The sequence below is a fragment of the Siphateles boraxobius genome, unplaced genomic scaffold (genome assembly GCF_051911475.1).
Source record: "Siphateles boraxobius isolate OS27281-9 unplaced genomic scaffold, OSU_SipBor_1 22, whole genome shotgun sequence".
Lineage (NCBI taxonomy): Eukaryota > Metazoa > Chordata > Actinopteri > Cypriniformes > Leuciscidae > Siphateles > Siphateles boraxobius.
The window spans coordinates 25786227-25801275 of record NW_027508833.1 but is presented as its reverse complement, the minus strand read 5'-3'; the positions used below and the strand labels follow the sequence as shown (position 1 = coordinate 25801275).

General features: G+C 40.1%; 2 protein-coding genes across 5 annotated transcripts in view; one reads left to right on the top strand and one right to left on the bottom strand.

The window, feature by feature from the left end:
• Positions 1-1725, top strand: part of ryr2b (ryanodine receptor 2b (cardiac)) — a 62507-nt gene extending 60782 nt beyond the window's left edge. For all 4 annotated transcript variants that reach the window (XM_077239274.1, XM_077239273.1, XM_077239275.1 and 1 more), the window contains 3 exons: positions 182-282; positions 734-785; positions 1053-1725. In XM_077239274.1, the coding sequence (XP_077095389.1) occupies positions 182-282; positions 734-785; positions 1053-1148 (249 nt within the window). In that variant the 3' untranslated portion in view covers positions 1149-1725. The remainder of the gene's footprint in view (positions 1-181; positions 283-733; positions 786-1052) is intronic.
• Positions 1-15049, bottom strand: part of LOC143746962 (solute carrier family 35 member D3) — a 347105-nt gene that overhangs the window by 158581 nt on the left and 173475 nt on the right. The window lies entirely within an intron of this gene.

The following is a 15049-nucleotide window of genomic DNA, read 5'->3' as shown; positions in this document are numbered from 1 at the left end:
TCCGTTAATTAAAAATCAGAGCTACATTGCACTTGTGAGTTAATATTTTATATCTCTGTTAATAAATATGCCATTAATATCTGCCAGACTGTCTTTGGACTAGACATTAGTTAAATGCTAATTGATCATCTATAATTAAACAGAGAATGTGGCATGCCATTAAGTCTGTTTTTTGCTGCAGACTAAGTGTTTTATCTGTGGCATTGGGAGCGAGTACTTTGACACGATGCCCCATGGCTTCGAGTCGCACACGCTGCAAGAACACAACCTGGCCAACTATCTGTGAGTACTAGAGAACTGAGAAAAAGAACAGAGTTCACTTTTGCCTCATTTTCATCGTGTTTATCAGTCACAATTTTAAAGGCTGTTGTGAGATCAATATTCTGGCTGAAAGTAAGTCTATTGTGCAGCTGGTCAGGACAGAGAGCATGTCGCAAAAAAGGTACTGTGATGGTACCACGATGGTAATGAAACATGATAATAATGAATGATTAACATATTCATATACCTTTATTTACATGGTCCTTCAAGGTTTTTTAAAGAATACCATAGTATTTCCAAAGCACTGTATCCAAAAAAAAAAAAAGATAATATTGTTAATGTTAATAAAATCATGACCTAAAGTTAAATAAACAATGCCAACTAAGTTTAATCTGTTAAAATAGGAGTCTTGTTTCTGTTTTTATTTGCTGAAAGTGGATAACATTTGTTTTGCGTTTTGTTTGCCCTTTAGGTTCTTTCTGATGTACCTCATAAATAAGGATGTTACAGAACATACTGGACAGGTACAACTTGTATTCACAAATGACATGAATCTTTATTGAAAAAAGATAGATGGATAGTTTCTGAGTGAAAGATGTGTACTTAATAATAAAGTAATATGTGAAACCACTGAAACATGAGTTTGGGGTCTGTGAGATTTTCCAAATAGTTTTTGAAAGAAGTCTCTTATTCTCATCAAGGCTGCATTTATTTGATCAAAATACCACTAATAATAGAAAATATTTTAATGTTTTTAAATACTCTGACTGCTACACTCTTTAACACAACAGGAATCATACGTGTGGAAGATGTTCCAGGAACGCTGCTGGGAGTTCTTTCCTGTTGGAGACTGTTTCCGGAAACAGTATGAGGTTCAACTCAGCTGAAGAATTGCAGTTCAATTTCTATAGTTCAGTTGGTGAATACACTTTTGAAGTACTGTATGTCTGGGATGTTCTTCTGATAATAAGAAACTTGTGTATATTTACTCTTCTGTTTTGCATGCTTGTTTGGTTCTTACTATATATTTTTCACTACATATTTATTTTTTCAGTTCACATTTATTTGTATAGCGGTTATCACAATACATATCGTTTCAAAGCAGTGTTGCACAGAAAATGCATGTTTCTACATTACAATTAAGAGTAATCTGTTGTCAGGTGACTTTGTCAAAGTAATGTCCGTATGGCAGAAATGCACAGTTCTATGATAATACAAATCATGCAGTTAGCTAACATCATTTATTCACTTAATCAGAAACAATGAGCACATTAAACAATTATTACATGTTGTGATAATAATGATTGAATATATGGGAAATTTGTCAGTTTTGTGTGTTGATACAGAGTTGTTATCTGAAGTCCTGGCAGGGGTTGGCGTCATCTCTTCACAGGTGTTGGGTCATCTGAAATCTTTGTAAGAGTCTAGATCCACACCGGAGCTGATGTAATCTCTAGTTACCTCGCAATGGGCTAATTGGTCTTATTTTATCAATATATCATATTGTTGACTTTAAGGCACTAAGTTGATACTTTTTGATCGTATGGAGTTTATGTAAAATGTCACTTTGCAATAAATGCAAGTAAACTAAAACATGGCTTTTCTTTAGCTTGAAAACCTACAGAACTTACATAATGTTCACAGTAAACCATACTGGGAATATTAAAATATAACTACATTTTCATTTTATTGATATATCAAACCTGTAGTGTAACTGACATAGACTAATAAGAGCTGTGCGTGTAAACCTCACTCCCCTGATCTCAAGAGGCTCTCTAGTGACTGACACTGGCTGTGGTCTTTAGCCTTCGCCGGAGACTACAGTTCCAATCACGCTCGGAGCGGGTTGAGTAGAACCGGTTACATTAGAACAAACAGCGCAGGACTATTAATGCAAGAAATTATATTTTAGCTCTTCCAGGGTCTTGTGTGTCTGATATTAATAATTTATGGAGAATCTCACTCTTCCTCAGTATTTTTTCATGTTTTCTAGTAAAAGTATCTAAACATTCTTAAAGTGATATGTTTGTTACTGCAAGTTTATTTTTGCACCTCATTATAAAAAATATATTTATAGTTAAACCATGAAAAAATTAATTGCAAAAGACTAATTATTGACGGTATTAAGATTTTTTTATTTTTTGCACAGTGGGATGTCTGTAGTTTCAATTTCATAACCTTCATTTACTCTTATTGTATGCCCAATGTAAACAAATCTTTTTCCATCCCTGTCTCTTATCTTCTCTCTTCATCCACTCTTAGCCTTCTTGCATTCGTCTCCTTATTTTCAACAGCCACTACATCTGTGGTTCTCATCTCTCCCTCACCTCCTCTTTCCCTCTCTCTCCCTCTCTCTCCCCCTCTCTCCCCAATGTGAGAGGTAGCACTCTGATCCTGAGCATGAAATGAAATGAAACGGCTGCCCACATCACATGCTGCTGGTCGAGTTGTTGCTGCTGCAGGGAATGACTCATTGATCTCTAGCCATTCCAGAGGTGTTGTTAAAGCTTTAACCCCCCTCTACATGAATGTTGCGCAATACCACTGCTGTCAGCCTCATTAAAAAGAAGACAAAGGTCAGAACTGATTACCATTATCTGTAAGGAAAACCATTGATAGAAAAAGCATCAGCAGTAACACAATGCCCAAGTTTCTATTTACTTAAATATTATAATTTAAACCAAAAAATACCTTAGAGATTTAAATTATGTATTATTTAATTTCTAGGAGTTTGTTTATGATTATGGATAAATTAACAAATTGTTGTAAATTTTGTTATGGGTGGGAGAAGTGGGACCTTGTCCAGGAAGATGTAACGGAGTACTTGTTCTTAAAGATTTTTTTTATGGGTGAATGAACTGGAAGCTGCCATAGTCTTTTATTTCTGTTTATCTGAGTAAAATGGCTTCTCGAACAAGAAAAAATGTAGGGCGCGACTTGATTTTGTCCATCAGTAATTGATTGGATGGTTGTGGTTTGCTATTGCTGTGATCTCATGTGAGTGACAGGTTGTCCCATCCCTTAAGTTAGTAAACACGTCATCAGAGAGGAGATGTCGCTGCAAGAGAGGGGAAGTTATTTTCATTAAAAATTACGAGGGCACATGATTAATAAATTATGATGTACACACTGCACAGATAGAATGTCAGTTTTGATGAATAACTTTAATATAATGTAATAGTGAAGAGAAGAATGTGGGCATGTTGAGGAGAACAGACAGAGGAGCAGGACTCTGGATCCATTCTTACATTTTACTCAGCAACTGGGTACTAATGCCAGAGCCAGTGTCCAAAGTAACCACATTTTGCAATGTTTCCAATGAAGAAAAGGTGGTTCTGGATCAGAAAGATTGCCCATTTGGTTGATGTCCTTCTCTGACTCTACCATCACGACCTTTGGCATAACACAACCCTTCCCAGATCATCTGAGAATTGTTGAATCCTTTAGGTACTGAATGTCGGGCTGAAAGGGCAATAGATTTTGTCTGGGATTGCAATGCTGCAGAGAACTGTAATTTATGATGTTAAGCTGTTTACGGATCAGGCACATAATAGATGAGAACTAATCATTTTTATTATACATTTTTTAATTAACTACAAAGGCTTTGTAGTAGAAACTCACATGACAAAGATAAATAAACATGAAATGACTAATAAACTCAATGATAACAACACCTTAACGTGTAAATGTAATGAGACCATGGAGACAACAAAGGAGCACAGAGCTGAAGCGAGGTAGATGGGCTGATAGATCAAGATGGGGATTTGGGACTGGAGTTCTGATGGGATGCCTCAACCTCACCTCATGCCGTGCTGGTAGAGGTGAAGCCGACGAGCCGCACGTAGACACTGGCGAAAGCAGAGCCTAGGAGCTGGACAGCAGCAGCAGGGCAGACGGATCCAGGGGACTGGGCTTGACCAGAGGAGAAGGGATCAGGACATCAAAAGGGAGCATCAGAGGATGGAGGCCTCCGGACGGGAACGGATAATCAAAATGGCTAGACGGGACCAGAGAAGAAGGCAAGGATGCAGGGGTGGGTCTTTGGTTGGGAGTAGGATCTGTGGTCCACAGATCGATCAGGACCCAGTCCACTTCTGTTCTGGGGTGGACTGATCAGCCTGCTTCGACTCTGGAGATGGAATGGTCTCTGGGACTCAGACGACCTTGGTGGTGGCCTCGTGCTCACAAGCGGTGAAGGAGAGGCCGCCATGTTCAGTACCCCAGAGTACTCCGGTTCTCGGGTCAGAGGAGAATCTGCAGCGCCAGTAAGTCCCTATCATTTTCTCTTTGTACTTGTTCTTGAGGGTCGGTCCTTCTTTCACAACCACAAAGGCTTTTTAGTAGAAACTTACATGACAAAGATGAACGCATATGTGCGTTGAGGCGGTGGAGACAGAGTTCCTGAAGGCAGGAGTGCCCCTGGGTGTTGTTCCCTCTCGTCGGGAGTTGGTCACGACGGACGCTTCCCTCACAGGATGAGGGCAAGGTGGAATCGAAGGGGTATTTGCGGGCGCTGAACACCGATCCAGGCCACAGAACATATCAACCTGCTAGAATTAAGGGCAGTGTTCTTGGGTCTAAAGTACTTCATGCCGGTTCTGGCAGGCCGCCATGTTCTTGTTCGGTCAGACAATACCTCAACAGTGTTCCATCTGAACCACCAGGGTGCGACGAGATCCCACAGGTCTCTACATGGTGTCAGCCAAGACTCGCTTCACTGAGGGCAGCTCATATTCCAGGAGCGTGCAACCAGACAGCAGATGCTCTTTCCAGGGATCAAGTACATCCAGGAGAATGGAGGCTTCATCCAGATGTAGTGCAGGGGATCTGGCTACGATTCGGAAGAGCAGAAGTGGATCTTTTTGCTTCAGAGATGACCACCCACTGTCGCTTATGATTCGCAAGGACAGAAGTGTCCAGCCCCCTGGGCCAGGATGCGCTGTCTCACGAATGGCCAAACTGCCTGCTATATGCGTTTCCACCTATCCCTCTGTTATGGGAGACGTTGTACAGGATCTCCCTGTGCAAGCACAGAGTGTTACTCGTGGCACCATGATGGCCAGCCAGACCGTGGTTTCCTTTGTTACTGAGACTTTTTTCTGCATGGGGTGAGGAACGGGGCTCGATCCTGCAACATGCGACATTCCGAGCATCTTAAGCTCAATTCAACGTTTACTGGAGGAAGGAAAAGCAGCTTCCACATTGAAAGTGTGCGTTGGTGCAATTTCTGCATATCATTTTCTAGTTGGTGGCTCTTCTCTTGGCTCTCACAGTCTTGTCTGCAGTTTTCTGAAGGGCGCACGCCGTCTGAACCCTGCTCGGAATCCTCATTTCCCTGTGTGGGATTTGTCGATCGTGCTTGCATTCCTGTGCTCACCCCAGTTTGAGCCCTTGCAAAGCATTGACAATAAATGGTTGTCCTTGAAGACTTCTTTTTTGTTAGTTATTGCTACTGTGAAACGAGTCAGTGAGTTGTACGCGTTGTCTGTTAGTGAACTGTGCTTGCGCTGGTTACCGGATGACTGGTGGTTCTACGACCCAATCCTTCCTTTCTTCCGAAGGTTCTTCTTCCTCAGTTCATAAATCAGCACATTGAACTGGTCTCTTTTCAGACTTCTTCAGGGTCCGATTCAAGTGCACAACTTTTGTGTCCTGTTCGGGCCTTGAAGTGTTATGTGAACTCTACTGTTCAATTTAGACAGTCAGACCAGTTATTTGTCTGCCATGGTGGTGTGAAGAAAGGTGCTCCAGTGTCGAAGCAGCGGATGTCGAACTGGATAGTAGAGACCATTACGTTGGCAGAACATTGTAGCCTACAATCACAGCGTCCGGAATAAATTCGTGGGACGAGCACAATAATAGGGCAGACAACTGAAACCACCGTGTACTGAAAAGACGCAGAACAGTCAAGGTAGTCCACGCGCTCCCCACTGAGTCTCAAGGGGGAAAGCACTGCGTTCTTACTTTTTGTGAATGTACGAGGAGTGCGACACCTTCGAACACGAATCTCAGGAAGCGCCTGTGATGAGGAGCTATCTGAATGTGAAAGTGAATGCGTCTTTCAGATCCACCGCTATAAACAAGTCCCATGGTCGAATGTCCGCAAGGCACTAGCAGCGCCAGGAATTTGATTGTAGGTGCGCCTCCAGAAAACTGGATGGGTCATTTAAAATAATCGCACACTGGACAAGAAGCGCTGTGCCGCGTCACGTCTAGGACAACTTGAGGTATTGCACACTGGACGCGCACTTTCTCAGTTTATGGCCAGCAATACTGTTGTTTAAGGACATTATGGAATTAAGATAATGTCTGTACTATTTTATGATTGTACTGTACAATTAAATACAATCGTTGCTGACTTTGCAGTCTGAACACTTTACCTCAGAGCGTCTGTTAACTGATTGAATTGAGAATATCAGCTGAAAATCCTATAACATCAGCAATTTTCATTCAAGCAGCTGATTTCTGTAAATGAATATAAAACTAAATGTATATTGCAGGACAGGGTGAAGTCAGTATATACATTAACTACGATTTGAGACAAATACATTTAAATTTAATTTAAATCAAATGACGCTCTGTGGTGCGGCAGGATTTTGAACAAGGTCCTGAGCCCTTGCTGGGCACCGCAGACAGACGACGAATGGCGCCGCCGGTGTGTGTACACTCATAGAGAATAAAGTGTTCGAATTTTATACAAACGCAGCGCTGCGCTTCTCGTCCGGTTTGCAACCCCCTTAAGTCACACGTGGTGTAGAAGCCTTCGTCACTTAAAGCTTTCCTCGGGCTCCTAATTGGATGAACTGCTAGAATGAAAATCACTCACTACTCATTATAGGCCTGGGTCAAAATGGGCAGGCCCAGACCTAAAATGGGTGGGCCCAATGGTAGCGCCGCGGGTGGCGCAAGGATCTGTTTTATCTTGATCATTTTGAACGCGAGTGAATACCACTCGGTACCAGTTGATGATACTCTTTACCGCTATGGAGGTATTTTGTCAGGTCTTATGTATTAATAATGCCATCAGAATGCAATCAAAGCACATGATAGCAATAAGCAGATGGCTATAAGTAATTGTAAATCATACAAAATAAATGCCATGATCACTGGATTTTATACAAGTGTTACTATAATGATTTTGTTAATGGTGATCACTGATCAGCAACCACATATTGATAATGTGGAAGTTACTGTCTTTTGCCGTGGCATGACTTCCTGTTTTTTGTTGACAATACAAAGGCAGAGTACAGTAACTTAAAAAAATCTTGAGCTCAAACTTGACTTTTGACCACTATTTTAATGTCGATAATTGTCATTACTAAAACATCTAATTGTCAGATATCCAGTGTACCATAATGCATTTGGTGGGACAACTACAAATCTTTGAAGTTATTTTTCTCAGTTCCACACTCTAGCGAGTTAAGGTCTTTTGCCTTTGTAGGCCAGAGTTCTTCAGCAGAATGAAGAGTCTTCGGTTTTGGGTCCATTATATCAGTGTCAAACTCAAGCATGTCATTACGGCTCCTGACACTTAAGCTGGCTCACAAACACTTCAGAAGCCACTCGCTATTTCAAATGATGTTTGGTCCATGACCTACCATTGAATTGTTTTCGGTTTATCAAAGCAATAGCATGCCGAGGGACATGATGTGTTTGGACTATCAGACTATCAATTATTTCTGAAGGAATTATAAAGTCGGCTGTAGTGGTAGTTTATCAATAGACACTACACATTAAATTAATTCCTGTGTGTTTATGAATGCTTGTGTATTTGTCAGAAGTAAATCCTGAAGGAGACTCGCATCTCGCTTCTCATTCTTTCCTTTTTCTCTGTCTCTTTTGTATCTCTCTCCTGAGTTTTCGTTATTCCTCCTAGGGTCCATCATTGCAAAATAATTTCTTAGTCAGTCTGCCTAGATGACCAGAGAGAATACACAGTGAATATACAAATGGACGGAATACAAACATATAGGACAGAAAGGAAGCAGCAAAACATCACAGACTGGCAGTTATGAGGACAAAATGTCAAGGACATGACCAATCACATAGAACAGGAAAGGGAAAAGTTACTGTATTCAAAGGAAAAATAAACTTTGTGCATATAATAAAAAGCTAAATAATCATGTCTTTCAAAGCACTTAAATCTACAACCATAAACAAAAGCACTTACTATGACTCCTATTTATTTATACAATATAAAAATGGTACTCTTTCTGCTCTTTTGTGCATTTAATGTCTGTTGTAATGTTTACTGATCTAGTTTATGGAAAACTTGGCATTGTGCACTAGGAATATTTTTTTGGCTCTAGGACAAATTGCTTGTGATGTTTCTAATTTGTAAATCACTTTGGATAAAAGTGTTTGTTGAATGAATTTAAATTTAGAAATGTAGAAAGTGAAGCAGAGTTAGCGGAAATAACCGCGTACATATCACACCCAACAATCTTAAAAAATACACACACACACACACACACACACACACACACACACACACACACACACACACACACACACACACACACACACACACACACACACATATATTTAATAATAAAATACAATTTGGGCCTTAAAGGTGCAATGTATAAAAAATTTGAGTATCTATTAACAGAAATGCAATATGAAATCTATAACTATGTGTTCAGTGGTGTATAAAGAACTTACTTAATAAACCGTAATGTTTTTATTACCTTAGAATGAGGCATTTATATCTACATAGGCGCGGGAATCCCCTTCTATGAAGGTCGACATATTGTGACGTCATGTTTCTACCGTAGCCGACAGCGAACAAACAACGTTACAGAGCGCGTTTCGTCACTACCTTGAAAGAGAAGCCGCAGAAGAGTAGCATCTGCCAGCTGGCCATAAACACCGTGAGTAGTGACTTTTCCCTTGTCAGTGGTGTAAAATATGTAGTTGGATTGTTTCATGTAACTTAATTCTTCTCCCTCGCTGTGTTATGGCTTTGCTATGTGGGGATAAATGTGCTGGTTACGTTCGTGAGACAGCTGATTAGCACTCTTGTAAAACAGTTAAAGGAATCACCAACCCGTCGATCTTGGAAGCATTTTAAGTCGATCGAGTTTCCAAAATCAGAGAAAAAAAGCCTATTGTGTGTAGTAAATGGTGTCTAGGGGATGCGGAGGCGCGCGCGCTGTTACAATCACGTTATTTTTGCCGCAGGCAGCTTTGGGCTCATGCGGACGCGTCCAGTATAAACAAGGCTTAACGCTTTAACCAGCTCAGCCACAGTCATAGGCGCCGATTTATGTTTTCCTCCGTGGGTGCTCATGGGCGCACGCCCTTTAAAAAAAAGAAAAAAAAAAGTAACGTCAGGCCTAGTCAAAATTTTTTTGCATTTCAGAACCGAACGAGAAGCGCAGCGCTGCGTCTATGACAACTCGAGGTAGCCTATCGCACACCGGACGCGCACGTCAGTTTATGGCCAGCAATATTGTAATGTTATGTTTAAGGACATTATGGAATTAAGTCTGTAGGCTACTATATTACGATTGTGCTGTACAATTAAATACAACCGGGGGTCTGTTAACTGAATGAATTGAGAATATCACCTGAAAATCCGATAACATCAGCAATTTTCATTCAAGCAGCTGATTTCTGTAAATGAATGTAAAATAGATGTATATTGCAGCACAGGTTGAAGTCAGTACATTAACGACGATTTGAGACAAATAAATGTAAAATGAATATAAAACTATATAAATTGCGCTCTGTGGCACGGCAGGATTTTGAACAAGGTCCTATAGCCGTAGCTGGGCGCCGCCGGTTTGTGTAAGTTACACTCATAGAGAATAATGTGTTCGAATTTTAAAAGACATGGCACTGGGCTTCTCGTCCGCTGTGCGACCCCTTTTAGGAAATGGACAGCCGCCGACACGAACGCACACACCCATTTACTTGATAATAAAGCCGTAAAATAGGCTATCTTTCAACTCAGGGCCATAGCTCAGGACAACGCCACTTCTCACAAATACAGACAGGATTGGAGATCAAAAGTTTAACTGACGCGTAACCGCGATCAGAGGCGTTTTAATCCGAGAAACGATGTGATTGGTGGATAGGATATGGCGACTGACAGCGACATAACCAATCACAGTGTGACAGACGCTTCACATAGCACCAATTGCAATGTTTAATTTTAAATGAATGTAGCCTACTGGCAGTCTGGCACACATGTGGGTGCTCGGTATTTTCCGTGGGTGCTCGAGCCCCGGAGCACCCACGGTATCGGCGCCTATGGCCACAGTAACAGCTCATATTAGCCAGCTAAACTATAGTTGCATAGTTTCATGTGGTTCTTCTCCCTCGCTGTATTATGGGTTTTCTATGTGGGGAGAAATGTGCTGGTTACGTTCGTGAGACAATCAACTAATTACTATTATTATATTACGTATTAAGACCCTTGATCCTCACCTGACTATGGCTTTGTAAACTTTATCCATGATGTGGTTTATAATGGACTGTGGTACAGAAACTTGGTTTACTCTGGCTATTCTCTGCCGTTTCAGACGACGATGTTTGTCCCGTTTTCGCCACGGTAGCTTCTTCGAAAGGGAGGGGTGAGCGGTGGGCTGAGCCCTTAGTGTAAACTCGCAACCGAACCGCTAGATGTCGCTAAAAGTCACACACTGCACCTTTAAAGTCTCATTACTAAATTGCATTGCACAAAAAAGTTGACGAAACATTTATTATTGTCATTATACAGCATGATCTTATATTACAGAGATCATTAGTTTTTATTTCATATTTATTTTCTTGCTATTTTATTATTTCATCAGGGCAACTTTTATTACTCCCTAAATCACTCCTAAGGCTCCTCTGTGCCATTTTGTTAGCTGGGGAAATAAATGGTTATGACTCAAATTCAAGATGACAGCTTTACAAAAAGGCTCCTGCGTACCTTAATGACAAATGTACCCCTTAACTACACCCCTCTGGCTTTAGGCATTTATTTCTTTATAACATCTGTTACTTTATGTTGTACTGAGTTTGTGCTTATAAAACTTGCAGAACAGAAGTTGTTCCAGAAGCTGCTTCTGAGACTACATGCACCCTCGTGTTTAATATGCCATCGAATTGACTTTTCATGCTCCTTTGCTGCTTAATATGGCTCTCTGCACTCTGATTTGCACTGATGCGAGGGAATTTAACTGTCACTTTGAGCTTGACAGTTAAATGGCATCACAAGTTGAAAAATGTACGATTTCGATTTAGTCATTTTGCAGATATCCTTGCTGAAAGTAAAATTTAAAAAGTTGATACTGGTATGGGATGCCAGATGCATTACGGATGAGCTGCATGTCATCCAAGATTCCAAGGTCACATCCGCCTGGTATATTATCACAAAACAAGCATTGAAAAATGAAGTGTTGAATATTACAGACATCTGATGACAAAATACATTCTGCAATCCAAGGAGATGGACATTGTCTCAACAGAGAGGTATGTCCAGTCAACCTTCGTGCTGAAACGTGTCACCAGGTTTCAACAAAGACTGATTCAAATATCAGCCACTACATGGCAGAAAAAAATTATTTGGATTCATTGCAAGAGCAGCAAGGTCAGTGATATGTGAAGATTAAGTGAATTGATTGTACTTAGATACTTAGACATTTTTCACAATATATTCCACAGATGAAAGAAGGCTATGCTGGTTTGGAAGGATGTGAGGGTGAGTAAATGATGACAGAAATTTTATTTTTGGATGAACTATGATCACCAAGGCTGGATTTGTTTGATCAAAAATACAGTAAAAAGAGTACTTTTGTGAAATATTATTACAATTTAAACTATTTTATTATCAGTGTTGAAATCAGTTTAATATTAATGCTTAATATTTTTGTGAACAAATTATATTTTATTCTGTAAACAATGGTATGCATCCATCAGCCCCTTATTCACACATCCTTCAGTGGTTCTTGTCAACTGAAGTTGTAAAGCATGCAGCTGATGGTTCCTTTGCACCTTCATGTCAAATAGAGAGCTCCCGATATTACCATTTAGATTACAAACCCTGATGCCAACAGCAGACTAGTTAACACACACCCTATTTTAGAAACATGCTCTTACCTTATAGATCTGAATTTAGATCATTCACTCTCAAAAACTATTAATGGAGTAAAGAAACACAGTATAAACACTCCATAAATTAACCCAAGATAGTCTCTAAATGAGTGTTTTCAGCAGGCGATTTTAGCTTAAAATGTCAAACTTACACCCCCAAGCAACTTTAAAAGTGCTGAAATATGCATTGAAAGAAGAGATTTAGTAACCACTCCTCATGGAATTTGGCTATTTGTAGCAGTTGGAGTATCTCCATTTTCAAAATCATTTCAAACGTTTCCAAACTTTCTAATCTAGATCTTTTAAATCCTGCCAGTTTTTCTGAAACCCTCTTTATAAACTCATGTGAATGGGGCTAATCTTCCTGCCTTAAAAATCCGATGATAAGTCATCACATGCTGGAGTGTCTGTCAACCGTCCACCTGACCAAACCGTCTCTCCATATACTCTTGTGTGTATGAGCCTATTCTGTCAGCCTAATGTAGTGCATGAGGATTGCGCCAACACCCACATTACCATGTATCTCGTATTGTGTTTTCCTTCCCCATGTCATCCTCAATCTGTGCTATTTCTCTCTTATATTTTTCCCCTTTCTACATCTCTGCATCCTAAGAAAACAGCTTGTCTTGTACATCAAATCATTACAATTACAGCATAAAGCAGTGGTCTGTTGAGGGTCACAGGTGTTTTGCTCACAGATTATGGTAATGACATCTCAATAGTAATCATAGGCATTTGAACGAAAAATAATTTTACACGTACATTTTTAAAATGTACATTATTAAAGGGCACCTATTATGCAAAAAAATTGACTTTTACATGGTGTTTGAACATAAATGTGTGTTGGCAGTGTGTGAGCAAAACCACCCTAGAATGATAAAAATCCACCCAGTGTTTTTTTTACAATCTCAATAAATCAGAAGCACTGTCTCAGAACGAGCTGTTCTAAGATTCGGCTCAATGTGACGTAGAATTGAGCAAGCCCCACCGACGTGGTTTGATTGACACTGTGGTTTTGACATAGAACCCGCCCTCGGTGATCTGTACACCAGCCTCCATTGTTTCAACTACAGCCGGTGTTCTGACGATTTGTGCTGCCGTGTCAAAAATGTCTCCTAAGAAACACAACTGTTCTGTTGTGGGATGTAATAATGTTCATAGTAGTTTTCACTTACTTCCGACATTAGAGCCACTGAAAACGCAGTGGATGGATTTTATGTAGGAACTTAAGAAGGAAAGGCGCCACTTAAACTTCCAAAATTCGTTTGTTTACGCGAATCATTTTCTGACTGCCTGTTTTGTGAACGAGGGTCAATTCAAAGCAGGTCTTGCTTCAAAGTTAATCCTCAAGTGTGGATCGTTGGCCACTGTTCGTGATCCAACGTCACCTCCAGTAGAAGTAAGTGTATTTTATGATTTTTGAGCAAAGTCATTACAGTCGATGTCAGCCAATTCAACAACAAATGCGTCTAAAGTTGTTGTCGTCGTCGTAGGATGTCTGTGTAATAATTTAAACCTTGTTTGTATAGTGTGTAGACAGACAGTTTTATGTCACGTATTATTTTTTGCAACAATCACAAATGTAAATAAATCAATACCTGTTCTATCTCCCTGCAGCATATATTTTCTTGTTCTGTAGCCATCTTCTCACATTTGCCACATAAGCACTTGTACGACAAGTAATGTAAACATGACGCTACAGGTCCCTCGCATAAATATAATTTCGTTTGTACGTAGCAAACGTTATCACAGTATTTGTGTTTGTAGTTTCAAAAAATTGCGCCAGCGTTATCACAGTTTGTGTGTGTCTGTGTGCGTGTTGCACATCCATAATTGCAAAGGGGACGTGATTACAACTCTATAAGTAGCCTACATTAATGTATCAAATAACCATTCCGAGACGTCCTGGTCCATTCCCATTTGTGTTCCTTCTGCCGGAGTCTCTTCATCATCTGGGTCTGATTCCGGTTCAAACTTGTACGGCTGAATGCCATACAAAACAGCGGGTCTCGTCTCTCACTCTCAGCCATTCTGCTTCTACCGACTGTTTATTGCCATAGGTATGCAAGTTACGCCCTCATCCAAAGGCAGGGCGTGGATATGCAGCTCATTTACATTTAAGGTGGTACACACCAAAAACAGCTCTTTTTAAAACAGACCTCAAAAATGACATTTGCAAATGGTTATAATAAATTAACTGTGGGGTATTTTGTGCTGAAACTTCACAAATTCATTCTGGGGACACCCGAGACCAATATTACATCTTGTAAAAAGGGGCATAATAGGTGCCCTTTAACATACTGAAAGCATTTTAAAATGTAACTATTGTTCATACAGTATGAGCAACTTTAGAGATGTACAATGAATACTTGTAGGTTCAGAATATTGAAACACCTTTGCAGTTCATTGTAATATGAATCAAATTCATGTTTTCTTTTGTACACTCAATTTTGATACTGCATTTGGTCGCCAGAAGATATTTGGATTCTGAAGCAAAACTAGCAGAGAACCACTGATTTAAATCGGAACATTTTTAAAATGTCCAACCATGATGTACATTTGAAACAGAAATGCTGCAGTGGTCATGTATACTGGCTTCGGTTTCTTAGAAAAGGGTCATGTGTTTATGTCACTCAAGCTCTAGCAATAAAGACTTAAAACCTAATCGATAAAGCAAGATGAGATCTTTTATGTCAGCAGCATT